Source organism: Pristis pectinata, chromosome 4 (genome assembly GCF_009764475.1).
Source record: "Pristis pectinata isolate sPriPec2 chromosome 4, sPriPec2.1.pri, whole genome shotgun sequence".
Classification (NCBI taxonomy): domain Eukaryota; kingdom Metazoa; phylum Chordata; class Chondrichthyes; order Rhinopristiformes; family Pristidae; genus Pristis; species Pristis pectinata.
Window position 1 is genome coordinate 29,695,963 of NC_067408.1, and position 22,707 is coordinate 29,718,669.

The window sequence follows — 22,707 nt, forward strand, 5'->3', positions numbered from 1 at the left end:
GTTTTCTCCACAGTAAAAACTGAAGAGAAATATTCATTAACGATCTCACCTATTTCCTTTGGAGCCACACACAGGCAGCCATTCTGATCTTTAAGGCGACCTATTCTCTCTCTAGCCACCCTTTATACCTATAGTATAATACCTAGTATACCTATAGAATCTCTTGGGATCTTGCCTCACCTTGCCTGATCCTTCTCGTATCCTCTTTTTGCCCTCCTAACTTCTCTCTTAAGTGCACTCCTACATTTCTTGTAGTTATCAAGAGATTCACTAGTTTCCAATTGCTTGTGCGCAGTGTACACCTCCCTCTTTTTCTTAACCAAGCATCAATATGTCAACCAGGGTTCCCAAAACCTGCCAGCCTTGCCCTTCACCCTAACAGGAACATGCAGGCCCTGAACTCTTGACATCACACTTTTAAAGGATGCTCCTTTCCCTACAAACAATCTTGCCCCATCGACTATTGCGAGATCCCGCCTTGTGGCTTCAAAATTTGCTCTGCTCTTTGACCTGTGAAGTGGTTGTATCCTTCTCCATAACTATTTTAAAACTAATAGAATCATGGTCACTGAACCCAAAGTGCGCACCAACAATTCCATTTCAATTTAAAATGAATCTATCCATGCTGATGTTAATGCTCTTGATGCTTACAAAACTGGCAATCCATTGTGCATCAATGCTGCAGTTAGTGTCAGCAGTTTAGTTAGTGGACCAGAAACTCAGTAGCATGTTGTAACAATACAGTGGTTCAAATTGCACTGTGGCAGCTGTGGAAATTTAAATTCATTTAATAATGACCTGTCTGATCATTAATGCCCTTCAGGAGAGAAAATCAGCTATCCTTTCCCAGTCTCGCATATATGTAACTCCAGATCCACAGCAATGTGGTTTACCCTGCATCACCCTAGCAGGTTACTCAGCTCGAGGATAATTAGGATTGGACAGTAAGTGATGTCCTTGACCATGACACATAGACCCCCTCCCAAAACAAAAAGAATAAATGAATTTTGTCAACGTGGAAGAGACTGGAAAGTTAAACTGGGAAGAGCGCAGAAAAGATTTACAAGGATGTTGCCAGGAATAGATGGCCTGAGTTATAGGGAGAGGTTGGCCAGGCTAGGTCTTTATTCCTTGGAACATAGGAGAATAAGGAGTGAATGAGAGGTATAATCAACACCGGTGCCCCACAAGGCTGCGTCCTCAGCCCTCCACTCTGGTCCCTATACACTCATGACTGTGATTCTGCTCTAACTCCATCTACAAGTTTGCAGATGATACCACCGTTGTAGGTCATATCTCAAACAGCGATGAGTCGGAGTACAGGAAGGAGATAGAGAGCTTAGTGGAGTGGTGTCATGACAACAATCTTTCCCTCAATGTCAACAAAAGAGCTGGTCATTGACTTCAGGAAAGGGGGCAGTGTACGTGCACCTGTCTACATCAATGGTGCTGAGGTCGAGAGGGTTGAGAGCTTCAAGTTCCTGGGAGTGAACATCACCAACAGCCTGTCCTGGTCAAATCACGTAGAAGCCACGGCCAAGAAAGCTCACCAGCGCCTAAAGGCTAAAGAAATTCAATTTGTCTCCCTTGACTCTCTCCAACTTTTACAGATGCACCATAGAAAGCATCCTATCTGGATGTATCACGGCTTGGTACGGCAACTGCTCTGCCCAGGACCGCAAGAAACTGCAGAGAATTGTGGACACAGCCTAGCGCATTACAGACACCAGCCTCCCCTTCTTGGACTCTGTCTTTGCCTCTCGTTGACTTGGTGAAGCAGCCAGCATAATCAAAGACCCCCCACCCACCTGGAATATTCTCTCTTCTCTCCTCTTCCATTGGGTAGAAGATACAGGAGCCTGAAGGCATGTACCACCAGACTTAAGGACAGCTTCTACCCCACTGTGATAAGGCTATTGAACAGTTCCCTTATACAATGAGATGGACTGTGACCTCACGATCTACCTTGTTGTGACCTTGCACCTTATTGCACTGCACTTTTTCTGTAGCTGTGATACTTTACTCTGTACTGTTATTGTTTCTACCTGTACTACATCAATGCACTCTGTACTAACTCAATGTAACTGCACTGTGTAATGAAGTGACCTGTATGATCGGTTTGTAAGACAAGTTTTTCACTGTACCTCAGTACAAGTGACAATAATAAACCAATACTAATACCTTATAGAAGTATTTAAAATTATGATGGGCATAGATAAGGTGAATGGTAAGAATCTTTACCCCAAGTAGGGGAGTCCAAAACTAGGGGGTATAGGTTTAGGGTAAGGGGAAAGATTTTAAAAAGGACATGAGGGGCAACTTTTTCATGTAGAGCGTGGTGAGTATATGGAATGAGCTGCCCAGATGAAGTGGTTGAGGCAGGTACAATAGTATCATATAAGGAGCATTTGGATAGGTACATGGAGGGATATGAGACAAACACAGGAAATTGGGACGAGCTGGGTGGCCAAGGTGGTCGGCATGGACTTGTTGGGCCGAAGGGCCTGTATCCGTGCTGTATTGCTCTATGACTCTTTAACATTATAATATCCAAAAAACTTTTTCTGGTGAATGCCACTTTTAAATGTTTCAAAATCAATTCTTGCAACTTTCTCTTAAATAAATTTGCATTGTCAGTGTTAAAATACTGGAAGTTTTTTTTTGTTTGCCAATACTAGAAGAAACCGAGATATTAAGCAAGTCCGAACAGTCACTGGATTTTTGCTCCATCTGTCAGTGTAAGCATTTTGTAAACAGCTTTAACTTTGTGTGGATCATGCAAATTCTCTTCTTGTGGATACATGTCCTACAGAAAGAACATAATGCCAATGAAGTTTAATTTTATTTAATACTATTGCACAATTGTTGCATTGGTGTAGGAACACTTTTAATCATGTATTGAAATTGTTACCATTTGTGTAGAATCCAGTTTCATAAAAGCATCTGTAATGACCACTGTTCCTTAACGTCCTTCCAAAAACTTGTGTACCTTTTGGTGGAAATTTTCTGGTGCTGAGCTGATGCTGAATGGCATAGGCTTTCAGAAATATTGTCCAAGAAGTGTGGGAAGTGTTGTTAGATTACGATGACTGCTCAAATTTCAAAATTCATCTCTGATGCCTCGGATCTTGAAGACTTGTAATGTATAACCATATTACAAGTTGGTGTGCACAGTTGGTGCATATGAATTCGGAGCAAAGGTAGGGCACTCAGCCTCCCAAGCCAGCTACATCTCTTAATAAATTTATGGTTGATGTGACTGTAACCTCTAATCTCACATTCCTGTCTACTAGTGGTAACCTTTCATCCCTTTTCTTATTAAGTACCAATATATATTACAGCTTTAAAAATACTTCAAAAACCTCTGCTTCCACCATCATTTGAGATTCCTAGTTCTACATTCTTTCTCGAGGAACCATCTCTCCACATCCAGCTTGTCACGGACCCTTGTATGTTTCAATCAAGGCCCCTTTCACCCTTGTATACTCCAGCGGATTCAAGCATAGCCTGTGCACCCTTTCCTTGCAAGACATTCTACCAATTCCAGGCATTGCTAGAGCAAACCTTTGCTGAACTGCTTCCAATTCATCAATATCCTGGCTTAAATAAAGAGAAAAATATTATCCACAGTATTCCAGGTGTAATCTGACCAATGCCATACATAATTGAATCATCACTTCCCCACTTTTGAATTCAATCCCCCTTGCAATAAACAATAACATTCTGTAAGCTTTCATAATTCCTTGCAGTCCCTACATGCTATGTTTTTACAAATCATGTACTAGACCACCCAGAAATCTCAGATCTCAGAGCGCTGTAATCTCTCAGCATATAGATAATATGCTTCTATTTTATTTTTCTGTCAAAGATAATTTCACATTTTCCCGTATTAAACTCCAATTGTCAGGTCCTTGCCCATTCACTTAAGGAGGCTACAAAGATTGATAGATAGGTTAAGTCCTCTTCATAAATTGCTTTCCTTATCTTTGTCTTCAGTAAATTTATTAAATGGTGCCTTCATTCATCAATTGTATAAGTTGTAATAAATTGAAGACCTAGCACAGATCCCTGTGGCACAACATTCTTTACATCTTGCCCATTCATTTCAATTCTGTTTCCTATTAGCCAGTAAGTCTTCTCTTGGTATTACTATAATAGTTGGTAAGTTTTGATGCAACTGTACAGGGTGCTAATGAGACTGTGCTTGGAGTACTGTGTATACTTTTGGTCTCCATATCTAAGGAAGAATGATTTGTGTTGAAGGCAATGCACAGATGTTCATACCCTTGATTCCGGGAATGAAAAGGTTGACATACGAAGTGATTTTGAGCAGGTTGGTTCTTTACACATTGGAATTGAGACGAGTGAAAGGTGATCTTATTGAAACATGATTCTGAGGAGGATTGATAGGATGGATGCTGAGAGGCTGTTTCACTTAGTGGGGGTATGTAGGTCTAGGGGACATCGTTTCAGAATAAGAGTTGCTGATTTTAGACTGAGTGAGGAGGAATTTCTATCCCCAGTGGGTTGTGGGAAATTCCTCCTTGCAACCCTCTGGGGATAGAAGGAATTATGGAATATATTCAAGATGGAGAACGTGATATTTGAACCACAAGGGAGTTGAGGAGTATGGGGTGAGAACCGGAGAGTAATGATGAGGCCAAGGTCAGATTAGCCATTGTCTTGTTAAATTGACGAGCAGGTCTGAGGGGCTGATTGTCCTACTGTTCCTTATGTTATTATCTACTCCAATGTCAACCTTGATTTAGTTCTCTCACTCAGCTTGTTCTACATCATCACTGAATAACAGAAGACTTTTTGTCATTACATGCTCTATGGTTATTGGATAGTATTGTGTATATTTTCATTCCACCTAATGGTATTTATACCAGGAAGAATTCTGTCCTAAGTAGAAGTTGAATCAAAAAGTTACTGCTGCTTCTAGATCCACAATGTTAAAATATATGTCCGAGTTTTAAAGTCAGATTATGAACTTAGCTGTTGTCTGATGGGTTTTAAAGAAATTGAAAGCAAACTTGTACCCTGAGAAATGGTTTACAAAATTGTCCAGTATCCAATTTTTGTGTCTGCATTCACATGCAGGGTAGACTTATTTTCTAGTGATGGAGGACTCTGCCAGACAGCCCATGGTAGAAGCAGCAATGGTTGCTGGCTGTTCATGATCTCTGTGGCTGTTTGTATCTGAAGAGTTTCATTGGGTCAATAAGCTTATAGTCAAGTCTTTGCATACAGTCATTATGATGAATTTCAGATCAGTTACATCCTCCGTTGGGGAGTCTCATACTGCTAGAATTACATTTAGTGTTTCTAATTTTCAAGGTAATAACCTCTTGACTTTTTCTATTTTAACTGAAGCAGAGTTAAATTAATTTATGTGCCCTGTTTATTTAAAACCATAGATAGCTACTGAACTCTAGCTTAAGTGCAACGTACTTCAGCTTAAATTTGACATAACTGTTGCTTCTGGAACTTATTTCAGTCTCTGTTAAGTCAAGGGAGTTGATTTTTTTTTCAGGCTCACACAGATTCCTTTTATTAGTCTAAACCATTTGAGTCTTGTATTTTGCAATCCAAAAAAGGGCTGGATAAGGCAGTAGATCCAGTTCTATATTTCTCTCATCATACCCAATGGGTTTAAGGATACGCTGCCAGAGGTGGAAATAGAGCACCTCCTGCAGCAATATGTACATGCTTTAGATTTTGAGTAACTTATAAAATTAGACTTGTACAAATCCCTTTGATTAGCCTAAACTATTCAAATCTTGGATTTTGAAATATGATAAAGACTGAGAAAGGCTTTTTAAAAATGCTGATCATTGAGATCCCACCAAAATAATAATAGTTGCTTCAATTACCTTTTTCAGGAGGCTTTGAGAACATATTAAACTGTAAATTCCTTAAATCTCAAGATTACCTTGAACTCTCTACCTTTTGGCACTTGTGCAACCCCACTTTTCCATTAGTGGCTGTTGATCCTTCTATGCAAGCCACATTTTCTAGAATTATTTTTCAAAATTCCTTCATCCTCTCAACTTTATCCTTTATTTGAGAACTTCTAAAAGTCCACATCATATCACCATCCTTGTATTTCTATCAATCTTGTCTTCTACAACTCTATAAAGCATGTTGTGATATTCTGGTCCTAATCTGTAAGCCCCCAGACCCGGGGCCTAACTTCTTGATCTGCTGACCCATAAACTTCCAACTCCATGATCTGCAGCAGTGGCCTTGATCTTCCTTTGTCCCCACCACTTATGTCAATCTAGGTCTAATTCTCTGTGTGACAGTCTCTGACATCTTTTCCCCACCTCCTCCCTAGGGACTATTCACAATTGTTTAAAATAAAACGTTCTGTAAGCTAAGCTAATTTAAATTTACATATAATTATAAAAATATCCTACAGTTTTTCTTATCAACATGGTGAATTTCCAGTTTTTCAGTTGCAATTTTAATTCTAAAATAACATTACATCTGTTGTAGTCATGTGTAGTCTGGCATCATTTCTTTACTAATTAGGATAAAGTTCTTCCTAACTACATCAAGTCCAGATCGCTACCATCATCATTCTGTAGTGTATTATATTACATAACATCAACAACAATTCCAGCAGAAGGAAAATGTAAATGGATGTATTTGTGAATAGCAGACAATATGTGTGCACACGTGTAAATAATTTATTTAGTCCTGCCTATACAGGAAACGGCTGCAGTCATTATCAGGTTCATTTGTAAAACTTATACACTTCTTTGTATTTGTGCGGACTGCTGAATTTCCAAATTTTTCTTTTCCAAGCCCTTTCAAAGATCATGTGTTGAAGACAAAAATTGAATATTCTAAATGTGGCCTTAGCAAAAAAAAAAATCAATTGGACAACTACAAAAGCAATGGTGCTGCACGGGTTAACCCATTGGGAAATCTTATTTTTCAGTGTGATTTTCTTTTATCATACCACTCTTTGCCAGTGTAAACCATTTGCAGATTACTTCAATGATAGTGTATCATTCAAAATCTATCTGCAGTGAGATTTTCAACCTCACTGGTCTGGGGAAAAAAACCAATTATTTGTTCTCAGAAAAAAAACTTATGCCTTTACTGTTTAGTCAGGGGATGTCTATACTTGTGTCCCTAGCCTCAGGATCATTCCAGGCAGCTACTGATAGCACGGCCCAGCACCTGGTCGAAAGACACACCACTGTCAATCAAGGCCTGGCTTCACCCACCCATCAGTGCATACCGGACGATTGGCCTCTCTAAGCACCTTTGTACCTGGCACCGAGCCATTGGCCCCTTTGAACTACCTGGGCTGGACCACCTCCAGCACTATAAAGAGGGCCCCATGTGTTGGTTCTGTATCTTTGTTGCCCTGGAGGAATTGTGAAACAACACTGGAGAGACCACTGGTAAGCTGTGCACTTTGACAGGGTTTAGAAGCGTTTTAAGTTAGAATTCCCATTGGTGTAGAGCCGTGCCTGCACTGAGTCAAGGAGTGGCGGGTAGTGTATTACTTTTCCTTGATTGTTTGTACCCAGTTCATTGTGTGTGTGTGTATTTTACCCCTGTTGAGGTTTTCCCACGCTCGCTATCACCGGTGCACGTGTGTGTGTGTGTGTGTCGCCCTGTTACCTTTTCCCGTGTTTACCTTTGTAAATAAATCATTTAATTCAAAGGCTGCGTCCAGAGTCCTCGTCCTTCGAGACCTCGAACTTGTCCCACAATGGGAGGGGGGGCGCGGGTGTTGGGAGGTTCATCCAAAATTTATTCTCATGGAGATGAGACTTGGTCTACTTTTTCTTCTGCCCATAGGAGCTGGCAGAGCAGGAACATTCTTTTGTCAGCATTACAGGTTTCTCCGAAATGAATCAGGTTTATTATCACTGACATATGTTGTGAAATTTGTTGTTTTGCAGCAGCAGTACAGTGCAAGACATAAAAATTACTATGTTACCAATAAATAGTGCAAAAGAGGAATAGCAAGGTAGTGTTCATCGGTTCATGGACCATTCAGAAATCTGACGGCGGAGGGGGAAGAAGCTGTTCCTAAAATGTGGAGTGTGTGTCTTTAGGCTCCTGTACCTTCTCCTCGATGGTAGTAATGAGAAGAGGACATGTCCTGGATGGTGAGGGTCTTTAATGATGGATGCTGCCTTCTTGAGGTACTGCCACCTTGAGGCACCACCTCTTAAAGATGTCCTCAATGGTGGGGAGGGTTGTGCCCGTGATGGAGCTGGCTGAGTCTACAACCCTCTGCAGCCTCTTTCAATCCTGCGCATTGGAGCCTCCATACCAGGCGGTATTGGTTTATTATTGTCACTTGTACCGAGATACAGTGAAAAACTTGCCTTGCATACCAATCGTACAGGTCAATTCATTATACAGTGCAGTTACATTGAGTTAGTACAGAGTGCATTGAGGTAGTACAGGTAAAAACAAAAACAGTACAAAGTGTCACAGCTACAGAGAGAGTGCAGTGCAATAAGGTGCAAGGTCACAACAAGGTAGGTCATGAGGTCATAGTCCATCTCATCATATAAGGGAACTGTTCAATAGTCTTATCACAGTGGAGTAGAAACTGTCCTTAAGTCTGGTGGTACGTGCCTTCAGGCTCCTGTATCTTCTACCTGATGGAAGAGGAGAGAAGAGAGAATGTCCTGGGTGGGTGGGGTCTTTGATTATGCTAGTTGTTTCACCAAGGCAGCGAGAGGTAAAGACAGAGTCCGAGGAGGGGAGGCTGGTGTCGGTGACGCGCTGGGCTGTGTCGACAACTCCCTGCAGTTTTTTGCTATCTTGGGCAGAGCAGGTGCCGTACCAAGCCATGATGTATCCAGATAGGATGCTTTCTATGGTGCATTCATAAAAGTTGGTGAGTGTCAAACTGAATTTCTTTAGCCTCCTGAGGAAGTAGAGGTGCGGGTGAGCTTTCTTGGCTGTGGCATCTACGTGATTTGACCTGGACAGGCTGCTGGTGACGTTCACTCCCAGGAACTTGAAGCTCTCAACCCTCTCGACCTCAGCACCATTGATGTAGACAGGTTCATGTACATCACCCCCTTTCCTGAAGTGAATGACCAGCTCTTTTGTTTTGTTGACATTGAGGGAAAAGTTGTAGTCATGACACCATTCCACTAAGCTCACTATCTCCTTCCTGTACTCCAACTCATCGCTGTTTGAGATACGGCCCACGACGGTGGTATCATCTGCAAACTTGTAGATGAAGTTAGAACAGAATCTGGCCACACAGTCATGAGTTTATAGGGACTAGAGTAGAGGGCTAAGGACGCAGCCTTGGGGGGCACCAGTGATGAGAATAATTGTGTCGGAGCTATTGCTGCCTGTCCTCACTGATTGCGGTCTGTTGGTCAGAAAGTCAAAGATCTAGTTACAGAGGGAGGTGTTGAGTCCCAGGTCTCGGGGTTTGGTGATGAGTTTGCTTAGAATTATAGTATTGAAGGCAGGGCTGTAGTCAATAAACAATAGTCTAACGTAGGTGTCTTTACTGTCCAGATGCTCCAGAACTGAGTGTTGGGCCAGGGAAATGGTGTCAGCTGTAGACCTGCTTTGGTAATAAGTGAATTGCTGTGGGTCGAGATTGTCTGGTAGGCTGGAGTTGATGCGTGCCATGACCAGCCTCTCAAAGCACTTCATGATGGTGGATGTCAGAGCCACTGGTCGGTGGTCATTGAGGCACGTTACCTTGCTTTTCTTCGGTACTGGAATGATAGTGGTCTTCTTAAAACAGGTGGGAACCTGAGATTGAAGCAGGAAGAGGTTAAGTATGTCTGCAAATACTTCTGCCAGCTGATCAGCACAAGATCTGAGCTCACGACCAGTAACACCATCTGAGTCAGATGCTTTCCTCGTGTTCACTCTCCGGAAGACTGATCTTACATCCTCGAATGTGACTGCGTGTTCAGTTGCTTTGGAGGCTATCAGGGTGGATGGTGACAATCCACTTCCCTTCTGTTCAAAACGAGCATAGAATGCGTTAAGCTCATCAGGAAGGGATACACTGTTGTTAACTATGCAGCCTGTCTTTGTCTTGTAGCCTGTTATGGCATGTAAGCCCTGCCATAACTGACGGCTGGTCTGGGACTCTATTTTGAGTCAGCATTGCCTGATAGCTTTCCGAAGGTCATATCTCAATTTCTTGTACAGATCAGGAGCACCAGATTTGTGTGCAGCAGTCCTCGACTTCAGTAGGGAGTGGATCTCCCGGTTCATCCATGGTTTCCTGTTTGAGAACACCCATATTGTCCTCTTTGGTACACAGTCCTCAACACACTTGCTGATAAAGAGTGATGCAACTATTGAATTAGAGGCTCCACTCGTACACTTACAGAAGCTTCCCTACCATCTACAAACTGCACTATATTTCTTGCCTAGGTCACTCTGATAGCATTTGCCAAACCCACAACTTCTATCAGCAAGGATGGCAAGAAAAACAGCACTGTAGAGGGAATCTCTCAAGCAACCTCATCTCAGGCTCACCTGGCTGAGGCCCAGAAGTTTCTCCATGGTCCTTCTGCACGAAAAACATATTTTCTGTTGGGTACTGTTCTTCACCAACTTGTCCAGGTCCTCTGACCCCTGGGCAGTTGTCTCCCATTCTCTTTCCATTTTTTGTCACATCCATTCATTCATTAACAACGCATCCCAGTAGCTGGGGATGGGGAAAGAGTGCTGCTTCTATAGTGGTATGTCTATTTAGGAGCTACCTGTATTTAAAAAAAAATGTTGTTACAACTTCTTGATTCTTTCATTTCTGAGGATGTAAGCGTCACTAGCAAGGCCAGCATATGTTGGCCATTCTCTAATTGTCCTTGGAAAGGTTGTGGTGAGCTGCCCTAAATGGAAGAAACCTTTGCTACTTTTGATGCTGCTTCCATGTTATTCAGGAGGGAGGATGATAAATGTAACAGAAGCAGGTTTCCTGCTCCATGTTTGACTTGATGCCTCCTGGGATCTGGAGGTCTCACAAGACTACTCCTTCCTGCCTGTATACCACTTTGTTGCCCCTTCCAGGTATGTCCTTCTGGTGGGATAAGGTGTACGCTGGGATTGTGGTGGTAGAGGCTAGTGCATTGTCTGTAAGGTATGGTAATTGTGTTGATGCCGGTTGCCTGACTTGTCTATGGGACAACTCTTCCAATTTAGACATTAAAGGTGGGCTGGGAGTGACCTTTGCATGTCTAAATTTAGTGCATAGGTTGATGCTGGGTGGTCCATCTGGGTTTGTTCTTTCACTGTTTCATTGTAGCAGTTATAGAACAACTGAGTACTTGCTAGAGGGCACTTAAGTACAAACCACATTTAGGCCAGACTGGGGAAGGATGGCAGATTTTCTTCCCTGGAGGCAATTAGTGAACCAACAGAAAGTCTGTCTCTTTTCTGTCCCTGTGCCCTCTCTCTCTCCACTGTTCTTTGAACCTTGCATTTGAATTTCTCTTTTTGTGACTTTAACAGACACACATAGTGACTCACAACACTATTTCAATACAAAGAACTGGCATGGAACAACTTCCAGGCCCATTTGTAGCTAAAGTGATCGAAAGACTACCGAAGAAAGGATATCAAACTTGACATTTATTTACAACATAGACTAGTTGCATTTCAAATGTAGATCATCAATTTGATAGAAACTTACTACTCTTTATGGGGCTTTTCTATTGAATGAATACAAGTTCAGATTTGAACCATCTAAAATTCAGGATGTACCAGATGTGAATGAATTTACTATTAGAAACAACATGTTAAGAACATAACAAATATGAGTAGGAGTCGGCCATGTTGCCTTTCTAGCCTGCTTTGCCATTCATCAAGATCTCGGCATATCTTTTACCTCTGCATCATTTCCCAATACCATTCTCATATCCCTTGATTCCTAGAAATCTATCAATCTCTATTTTGAATTAAAACAACAACTCAGCTTCCACAGCCATCCAGGTTGAGAATGCCAAAGGTTCATTACCCTCTCAATGAAAATATTTCTCACCTCGGTCCTTAAACAACCTACCTCTTATTCTCAAACTCTGCCCCTTGGTCTTGGACTTCTCAGTCATATGAAATATTGATGCTGCATCCAGCCTATCAAGCCTTTTTTAAAAAAAGTTTTGTGGTGATCTCCTCTCATTCTTCTAAATTCTGACTCTCTTAAACTGAATTGGTGTTTTGTCCCAATATGTAGCTTGACTGCTCTTGTTGGGCTCTGAATTTCTTCCTGTTTGCAATAGCATGTTTATCCATAAACAGCTACTAATTTCAGGATTTCTCTTTCGGCACAGTTTATTTACCTCTTCTTTCAAAACCATAATTTACTTAAAGATGCTGTCTACAACATTTGCTGTTTTTTCCACTTGCTGCTGTCATTTCCAGATAAGGAATGAGAAAAGATGCCTTTAAATTCAGATTCAGTTCTCATTACTTCTCATTCTACTTTCGTCTCCTCCCACAACTTTTCATGTCCTCAGGGTTCCATGGGCACGTGCCTTAGTCGTACAGCACAGAAACAGGCCCCTCAGCCCAAGCTCATGCTGACCATAAAGCACCCATTTACACTCATCCATTTTTATTCTCCCATATTTCCCAGAATTCCCCTTAGATGTTACCATTTACTTGCAGAAGAGGTAATTTAGTGGCCAGATAGCCTATCAACCTGCACATCTTTGAAATGGGGGAGGCAACCAAACCCCTCGGAGGACTATGTGGTCACAGGGAGAACGTGCAGGCAACGGTAGAGGTCAGGATTGAACCTAGGTTACTGGAGCGATGAGACAACAGCTTTACTGTGTCCCCCTAATGTTATCTATGTGGTTTTATTGAAATTTAGCAGTTTGTCTCTTTTTTGGAAGGATCAGCTTCATTTTCAGTGGGCTCAATTAAATCTTGCCCCATGCAATTCCAGAGGGAGATTTTGTTTTTGATTTGCAGTACTTTAAAAACGTAGCAACATTTTTGAAAATGGCATAACTGCAGATGGACAAATGGATAATCTTATCACACCACTTTAAACTTTGTAGTAGATGTTTTGAAACTGGAATCAATTATTCATTTTGGCAGGCAAATTTTTAAAAAAGCATATTATCTCAGTGGTGAGAATTCAATGAACTCAGAGAAGCTGAGGGATCTGGGTGTTCTAGCATATGATTTGCATAAATTTGGCAGGCAGTAAAGCATGTAATTGGGAAAGCTTGTGGAATGTATTATTTATTGTGAGGAGAATTGAATACAAAGTAGGGAGTTTATGCTTCAATTATTTTTGGCATTGGTCAGACCATGTCTGAGTTCCTCAATATCCTTAAGTAAGGAGTACAAGGTGTTGGAAGCAGTTTAGAAAAAACTTGCTACAGAAAGGATGTTTCCTCTTTTAGGAGAACCTATTTAAGATAGATCATGTTGTCTTGTCTGAGAAAGTGTGTTCCAAAGACTAATGATTTTCTAAGAGTGTTGAAAGCAGAGTTTTTGAATATTGTTAAAGCAGAGGTAGATAGATTATTAAACTAGGGGGTGGAGGATTACAGCAAGTAGATGGGAATGTGGAGTTGAGGTTGTAAGCAGATCAGCCAGGACCTTAAATGGTGGAGAAGGCTCAAGGCCAATTGGTCTGCTCCTGCTCTTAATTTGTATACTTGTGTAAAAAAAATGGACAGGATGCAACAGAATGTTTCAAGTTGTTTCATGATTATAATGACTCACTTCATTTATTAGAAGAATTTAAAACATTCACAACTATGGGTACAAAAATTAGAAATTGATAACCATTCAGCCAGACTGTTAGAACACAGTATAAATTACATATAAATTCTATGCACAGATAAATTAGCCAGTATATTATGAACAATATTTCCATTAATAATCTCATACAGCAGTATAAAACAAACAAATTACCCCCGCTGCAACTTTATTTATTTTAACCAAATAAAGAATACAGCTACAAAACTGTGGAAGGAAACATGCTATTTTAGGCTAATTACTGGAAGTATTTGACAACAGATTTAAGTGTGAAATATGGTAATGAAACATTAAAATGATAAGTATGATCCAGCACGAAATAGAAAACTGTGCACATTAAGTTTCAATAACACATATGATACAATGTGTCCAATAATAGCCAGAAGTTGGCCGCATTTATCACGACTCTGAAGCTAATAGATCTGAGTTCCTTTGATTTGGGTGATCTTAGTCAATTATTTTATTAAACTAGAATTTCCAACAGTTTATTAAAAAAAACTGTAAAACAAATACTTGCAATTAGATGCAAGGCAAAGAAGATCAGACTATGTATGTACATTTCAGCAATCAGTGTGACTACACAATTCCATTTACATTAACATACTAACAAAAATATCTATTTAAGTTACTTAGATCAAATGCCATTTTGTGTATGTGTATGTATATTATATATATATATATACACACTACAAAGTTTATTATGACTGGCTTTAATTCCTGGATATTTAAGTAACACTGTAGTATAATCATACATAGCAGACTTTTTTTTGTAATATTCTTTATGAACGTGTTTGTTCAGATGGCAGTCAACACTACTCATCAGAATTTCATTGTTTGGTAGATGTGAAAATTATAATTAAAAAATATCACATGACATGCTTGTCCCATTTAGATCCCAGAGAGTATAATAAGTTTATGGAAATTTTACAGACATTATGTAATTGCAGTCAGTTAAGTCTCCATGACCTATTATAATCAGACTTAAATGTGTTGTATTAAACAGTGATTGTAATGTGTATTTGGCTTACTGATAAATGATATCTTATAGTTTTTTTCCACAAGTGAAATAGCATAGAACTTGATCAGATTTGTATATACATTGTGCATGTTTTATTGTTTTATCAGCGTTAGTGATGAATTGTTTCATCTTGTCTTGCTAAACAAGCAAGATTAAAAATGATACAATTATTCAAACTTTTTAAATGAGACATTTTAACTACATGCATATGATCAGGTCATGTACGCACCAAGTAAAACATTACAACACAGTAGAGTTACCAAGTAATGTACACAACTGAATATCAGTCTAGTAGAATCTCCCCACATATGGAACTGTTCCGTTCCAGTTGAGATAAAGAGCACAGTGAACCCACTGCTTCTTGCACATAGCTCATATATTCAAACCCAATTCAAGTAGAGTTTAAAACACGAGCAATCCAGTGCCCAGATTATAAAAAAGAATATTTACTGACATAGAGTTTATTGAGACAAAAAGATTTCTGCGTGCAGGCTGTTGTTTTGACTAAATGACAGACTTGTAACTGAAATATTTCTGTTTTCAGTTTCTTCTATAAATTCAGTATTATCCCGTTTTCCGTTAAGAGCATCTGCACAACTTAAATACTGCTTTTGCTCAAAGAGGAGTTGCAATGGGGGAATTTTTCTCTCTGCGTCAGCATGATTTCAATTGATGAATCCTGCTCATCAAAGTTGATAAAACCCAGGTCTTTGCTGGTCTATGAAGTCAATAGTGCAAGCTATACTACTGGAAGAAAGGAATCATTCCACTTTCATATCATCATGATTTTCCCAAGAGAGTTGATCTAAAACAGAAAAATCAGAAAATCTACAGTAAGAAAATCCAAACAAATTTATTGAATTAATTCAGATTGCTTAAATTACCTATAAGCATTGCAACCATATTACTGAGAAACAGAATATTCAAATACTTAATTCATTTGTAAATTCAATTGTTTAGAATCATAATTATATTTAATAGATAAATCCTTTAATCTAACCCGTGGTTAAAAAGAGTTTTTTTGTTATGTTAGAGTTGAATACACTGAATTCCTACCATCCACAAAAAAACTATGATAATCCAGTAACCTCCAGGACTTTGGTGCTGGACTGGCACATTTTCTGGATTAATGGATATTATTCTGTTAATTTGCAACAAATTTTTAATTCATCTTTTTAAAAAAATAATTACACAGTGGTGTAATACATTTTCCAGTGAACCAGTAAGCTTAAAGGAAGCATGGAAAACAAACTCATCAGGATCATAAAAGCACAGGGAGTGGGGCACAATTGTGTCAGAAGCTGAACCATCAGGGATTTCCAAATAGGATGATGGTTCATTGGAGTTTTCCTGTAATTCTGGAATTATCAAACTCCTTACTTAGTGAATTGGTCCCTTACTTTGATGCAATTATATTCTACTGTTGGCCACACATTGTGGCATTTTAAATAATTCAGTGCATGTGAAATAATTAGTACCAACTACAAGGTATCACTAAAAAGAGTCACTAACAAATACTGAAAAATTTAGAAAAAACATCACTAGTCAGTGAATGATAAAAGTGGGGAGTACATTCCCACAAGGAACAATTAAGCAACTAGCAAAGTTACAGTTTGGCAAACACAAGGAAGAAATTAATACAGTATTTGATGAGGTTATGTTAAGGATCATAAACATCAGAATGGCCATGTTGGCCCAAATGGCCTGTTTCTGTCCTGCAATTACTGTGTAATTTCTGATTGATATAACTTGCAAGGTATATCCAAAATTACTTTTGTCTTCTGTTGGAAATAATGTTATAATACTTAAAGCAAACATATTAAAGCTCATACTTTTGACAGCTTTTGAAATAGAAAAAAAATAGAATTGGATTTTACCTTAAAGCTTTCCATCTTTCCTTTTCAACCTGATTTTCAGGACTTTCACTTTCATATGATGCCAAATACAAGCCTTTAGGATAGGAATGGAATGCAAGTTCTATTATTTTGTTTCTTTAAAGCTATGTAGAATAGCTTAATTTACTATTTCTATTGTGTAAATTATGTCAGAGTTAGTTATATTTAACATAATCCTAATTTTGTGTATTGAAATTAAAAGCTGTAATAGTTATGAGTAAATGTACTGAGCCAATTTTAGATTAGTAAAGAACAGTAGATGGTACAATATTTGAAAATCAAATTAACTTCAGATTTCAATTCAGCACTGAAACTGTGTGGGAGTGATTGTGTTGTGCTTTCCTCTGAAGGTTAAAATCCAGCCTAGACTACGAAACATCTTGCCTCAGCCAATTGTAAAGGCCCCAACAAAAATGAGCTAAGATTGCAATATTCATATATTATCTTGCCATTACTTGGCCCCTTAATTTCTATTTAATTTCTATTCAGGGGCCAAATAATGGTAGTATGTGGCATCTGTTTGCTGCTCTCTGTCCTGAACCCAATCTGTTATAATATTATTAAATTCAGGTGTTCAACATATGTATATACCTTTGTTCTATGAACAGCAGAACTAGATCTCTCTCCACCCCCCCCCCAACTATTAATAATTGTTCTTCCTTATCAGTCTTGTGCCTTTCCTGCCATCTATTACAATACTATGGAGGTGTGGTTACCATATTGAATGATTTTTGCATATTTTCTGACTTATGGACATTGTAAAAACAACCTATTCATTACCTGGGGTCAACCTGTGTAGAGAAAGACAATTTGAGCCTAAATATCTGTCAGATTGGAATTTAAACTTGGGCCTTACACAACTGAGTGCTCTAACAGTTTTTAAATTTTAACAACATAGCATAAAAATTACTTACTGAATGAGTAATGAGATAACTTACCATCCTCGGAGAAGACTGGAGCAGTGTGAAGATAATGGATGATATTTTGATCATCTTCAAAAGGACATGTCACCTGCTTCCACATCATAAATTCTCCTACTTGTTTGGCCAGTTCTAAAAATTTCTATAGAAGAAGATTATTATAATCATCTGCCAAATATAACCTTTTCTAAATTTCTGTAATTTGTAAATAACAATCTTACAATTATTTTTCCTATGCTTAAGATATCATTTAAATGTAACAAAGCACACTAACAATTCTTGTTCTGAATGTAGTCTTTCAAAAGATTTATCCAATTTTACACCAGTGGCTGAATCAAAGTTTATCTACAGTTTTTTTTAACAGCATATTTAAGATATAGTGAAATCTACATAAATATACTTTTAAGATGAAGTTAGTTATTTCTTTGCCCAAACACAGATTTGATCCAGGACGATTTGCTTTGAACCTTCTGACAGGTTTCTATCCACGCTGCTCTACACTGAATGCTGTAAGTGCATACGGAGAACCTATACAGCCAAGTTGCTTTTTGATATTCCACAACTTCAGTGCTTTCCAACAGATACTTTGCTTTGTGAAGTTCCATTCATAAGCCAGGCACATGCTACATTCAGGCTACATGTAGAAGCAGTATACACGCTACATGAAATGATTTTAAAAAGTACAAAATTAAGTGGGGAATGTTTCACCTGCACTGCTTGATTGCCTCAACCAGGGTCTCAATCATTATTGGTTATTCTTATTCATTGCTGATCACACCAGTCATCAAGTGACTAGAGTCTGAAGTGAATTTACCACGTCTTAAGTGAAATAGGTTCTCTTAAAGCTATTTCACGAGGTTTGATAAATATGTTTTTAGAAGCAATTTTCTATTATTCCATGCCTCTAGAAGTATTTCAGTTCAATGCATTTTTGTGAACCCCTTTTTTCAGCATCTATCCATTAATGGAGTATACTGATTTGTTATAGCTTTAGACATCGACATAAGAGGAATTTCAAAATGCCATGTTAAGAGCTGCAGGACAACTTCAGAGAATTAATTACAAGAAGGTCTGCTTGTAGCCAATGCAGTTGGCATCAACCCATCATTAACCAGGTAGGTCCAGATATTCTGCTAGAGCCCCAAGTGCATATACAAGGAAAAACAAGTGAGCGTCCTTTCTTTAATTTGTGATTATAGAACAGCACAGGAACAGGACCTTCGGCTCACGATATGCTGAACTAATTAGACTAGTAACTAAATGCCTAACTGAACTAATCCCTTCTATTGACGCAATGTCAATATCCATCCATTCTTTGCACTTTCATGTGTCTATCCAAGAGCCTCTTATATTTGCCTCCCCTACCACCCCTGGAAGCACATTCCAGGCACCCACCACTCTCTGTGTAACAAAAAAACTTGCCCTGCAGATCTCCTTTGAACTTATCCCTTCTCACCTTAAATGCATGCCCTCTAGTATTTGATGTTTCAACCCTGGGAAAAAGATACTGCCTGACCAGTCTATGTATGCCTCTCATAATCTTATAAACTTCTATCAGGTCTCCCTTCAGCCTCCACTGCTCCAGAGAAAACAACCCAAGTTTCTCCAACCTCCCCTAATAGCACATGCCCTCTAATCCAGGTGGCATCCTGGTAAGCCTCTTCTGCACCCTCTCCAAAGCCCTCCACATCTTTCCTATCATGGGTGACCAGAACTGAACGCAGTACTCTAGATGCATCTTAACCAGAGTTTTATAACACTGAACATAACTTCCTGACTCTTGAACTCAGTGCTTCGACTAATAAAGGCAAGTATGTCGTATTGCCTTCTTTATCACCCTATCAACCTGTGCAGCCACTTTCAAGGAGCTATGGACTTTGTCCCTGAGATCCCTCTGTACATTAACACTGTTAAGGGTCTTGCCATTAACTGTGTACTTTCCCTTTACATTTGATCTCCAAAAGTGAAACACCTCACACTTGGCTGGATTAAATTCCATCTGCCATTTCTCTGCCAAAGGATACAGTTGCAGATATGAGATATGGGCAATCTTCTACACTATCCACAACATCACCAATATTTGTGTCATCTGCACACTCACTAACCCACCCATCAGCAGAGGTCCCATATGGATTCCTGTGGAACAATACTAGTCACGGACCTCCAGCCAGAATAAGTCCCATTGACCACTACCCCCTGTCTTCTATGGGCAAGCCAATTCTGAATCCAAACGGCTATTGGATCCCATGCATCTTAATCTTCTGGATTATTCTTACAAAATGCCACTTTATTATAACAGGAGAAAGATAGTATTTAAAATGTAAAAGAGCACACATACAGTGACTTATGTACACAGTTCATACAGCAATGTGGACATTAGTAAATCATTGTGGAGCAAACTATCTTTATGCTGCAGAATGAATTGAAGGATTATGGCTTTGGATGTTTTCCAGCTTTACAAATTTTAAGACATTCTAATCTTAAAAATTGGCAAGTTATTCAAAAGTAAATTGCAGGTTACGTGTTATGGGTGAGTACAAATGCAAATGGCAATAATTGGGAACAAATATTATAGATTCATCCACAAAATCCATTGCAATGTTTTCTTGCCAAATTCCTTCTAGTCAACTGTCTTTAGCATCATCTTGAATCCTGAAAATAATATACTTGGTGTTAGCCATGTTAACACCTTTCTGAAAAGCCTGATTTAAATTGGATCTGCTATCTTTCCATCTATCCTACTAGATTATCTTTGTGTTGAGGAGGCATATGTTTTTGCCAGAAATAATTAAAAGCACAATAACTGTTGGAAACTGGTTTAAGTGCAGATAAATACATGAAAAGCTAACTTGTCTTTACTTTCTTAGGGGGTTAAGGCAGTTTGGCTTGTCACCAAACAATCTAACAGACTTCTACAGATACTCTGTTGAAAATATCCTGACTGGTTGCATCATGGTCTGGTATAGCAATTCAAATGCACAGGAATGGAAGAAGATACAGAGATTAGTGGACTTTGCCCAGTACATCACAGACATGTCCCTCCCTACCATTTGTAGTATCTACAGAAGGTGATGCCTCAAGAAGGCAACATCATCATCAAAGATCTTCACCATCTGGGCCATGCCATCTTTTTGCAGCTACCATCAAGCAGGAGGTACAGAAGCCTGAAGACCCACACACCACATTCAAGAATAGCTACTTCCCTTCAACCGTTTGGTTCTTAAACCAACCAATAAAACACTAATCACTATAGTTTAGCAACACTATGATCACTTTGATCACTTTGCACTAAAATGGACTTTTTTTTTGTTCTAATTGTGTATAATTTGTTTAATTTGTTTTGCTTATGAATGCTGCCTATATGATGCTATGTGCCTGTAATGCTGCTGATGTAAGTTTTTCATTACATCTGTTCATCCATGTACTTGTGCATATGACAATAAACTTGACTTTCTTTTGTTTCTGTAATTCTATCCACAGACACCATCTCTTGCAATATGCAAAACTCTGTTTATCAATTTTGTAATTTTGTTTTAAAAAGGATGATTCTCTATGATCACTACCACTTAACTAAACAGGCTGTTACTGCTTTGACTAGATCTTTGAAGAGCTCAGACTTTTAGCTAGTTGCCTCAACACTATTCATCATGTCTGTGAATCAGATAGCAATAATGCAGCAGTCTGTTCCCACTGCTCTGGCCTTGGTGTTAGTGTGCCTAGTCATAGGATAATTGCAGGACCCTGCTGAGATAGTGGAGTTAACTTTCTGGCCCCCTCAAGTGACTGCAGGATAGGGGTAGCTACCAGTGCAAGATTGTTGCTTATTCAAAGTTATTTTTGAACTAAAGAAATGTAATTACTGAATAATTTAAAATCTGACTTAAATAGAACAATGTGCTGAAGTGATTTGAATTGGCAGATTTTTTTAATGTAATTACTTTGAATGAAGAGTAATCTGTACCTTTGCACAGAATTCATCTATCTTCCATCCCTACATACAGATAATTAAAGACAACAGCCTTCCATCTCACTTCCTCTTAAAATAATCAGTATTTTAGAGTCTAAAAGGCACATGGCATATACTTTCAAAATGGGGAAACACTGATGGTAAAGGAAAATTGAGTTACATCATAGTCTGATGGGTCCTGATAGTTCCTGCTAAATGAAACAGATTAAGATCATCAGGAAGCAATGCAGTTGCATCTTAAAATGTATACCCACGTTGGTACATTTTGTTTAATATTTGCAAATATGAGCAATCTTAAAGATTTTTGGGACAACCATCACTTATTGTAAAAACTGAATGTCAGCACAGCAGAAGAACTACATTAGGGACATACATGAGAGACTCTTAGATAAACACATGAATGATAGAGAAATGTGGGAGGGAAGTGTTAGATGGATATTAGAGCAGGATAAAATGTCAGCACAACATCGTGGGCCGAAGGCCCATACTGTGCTGTAATGTTCTATGCTGTAATGTTCTAACTTACCTCAAAATTGACGTGTCCATTAGGAAGACGGTTTGCACAACCCTCATTTAAAAAGTAAATGTCTTTTATCAGTAGGCTGAAAAATGGAATAACAATCTGGAAGATAAAAAAATGTACACATTTTCCTTTTTTTACATATGCAATTATGGACTCATAATTAAGGATTATTATAATTCATAATTTGAGACTACTGCTGTCACAATTTACATTAACTATTTTGACATTGGAATCAAAAACACTTTCTAAATTTGTGGATGGTATTGAACTGTAGCGGTTAGTGTAATGCTATTACAGTGACCTGGGTTCAATTCCCACCACTGTAAGGAGTTTGTATTTTCTCCCTGTGTCTGTGTGGGTTTCCTCCGGGTGCTCCGCTTTCCTCCCACATTCCAAAGATGTACAGGTTAGGAGTTGAGGGCATGCTATGTTGATGCCGGAAGAGTGGCGACACTTGTCCCCAGCACATTCTCAGTAACACAAAAAGATGCATTTCACTGTGTTTTGATATACATGTGACTAATAAATAAATATCTAATATGTCTAAACTTGCAAAATGTTTAAGTAATTAGCAAATAAAGGTAAATGCAAATAAACAAGGTAGTACATTTTGGTAGCAAGAATAAGAGGTCACTAAT

At 38.9% G+C, this 22,707-nt stretch overlaps 1 protein-coding gene and 1 long non-coding RNA gene across 8 annotated transcripts in view; one reads left to right on the top strand and one right to left on the bottom strand.

Annotated features, from left to right (window-relative positions):
- LOC127569031 (uncharacterized) overlaps positions 1–22,707 on the top strand; it is a 70,484-nt gene that overhangs the window by 6,504 nt on the left and 41,273 nt on the right. The gene's annotated exons all lie outside the window — the stretch shown is intronic.
- LOC127569028 (ras-GEF domain-containing family member 1C-like) overlaps positions 14,419–22,707 on the bottom strand; it is a 132,046-nt gene continuing 123,757 nt past the window's right edge. For all 7 annotated transcript variants that reach the window (XM_052013288.1, XM_052013293.1, XM_052013292.1 and 4 more), the window contains 4 exons: positions 22,073–22,168; positions 17,598–17,721; positions 16,642–16,714; positions 14,419–15,569 (listed from right to left, as the gene is read on the bottom strand). In XM_052013288.1, coding sequence (XP_051869248.1) covers positions 15,545–15,569; positions 16,642–16,714; positions 17,598–17,721; positions 22,073–22,168 — 318 coding nt within the window. In that variant the 3' untranslated portion in view covers positions 14,419–15,544. The remainder of the gene's footprint in view (positions 15,570–16,641; positions 16,715–17,597; positions 17,722–22,072; positions 22,169–22,707) is intronic.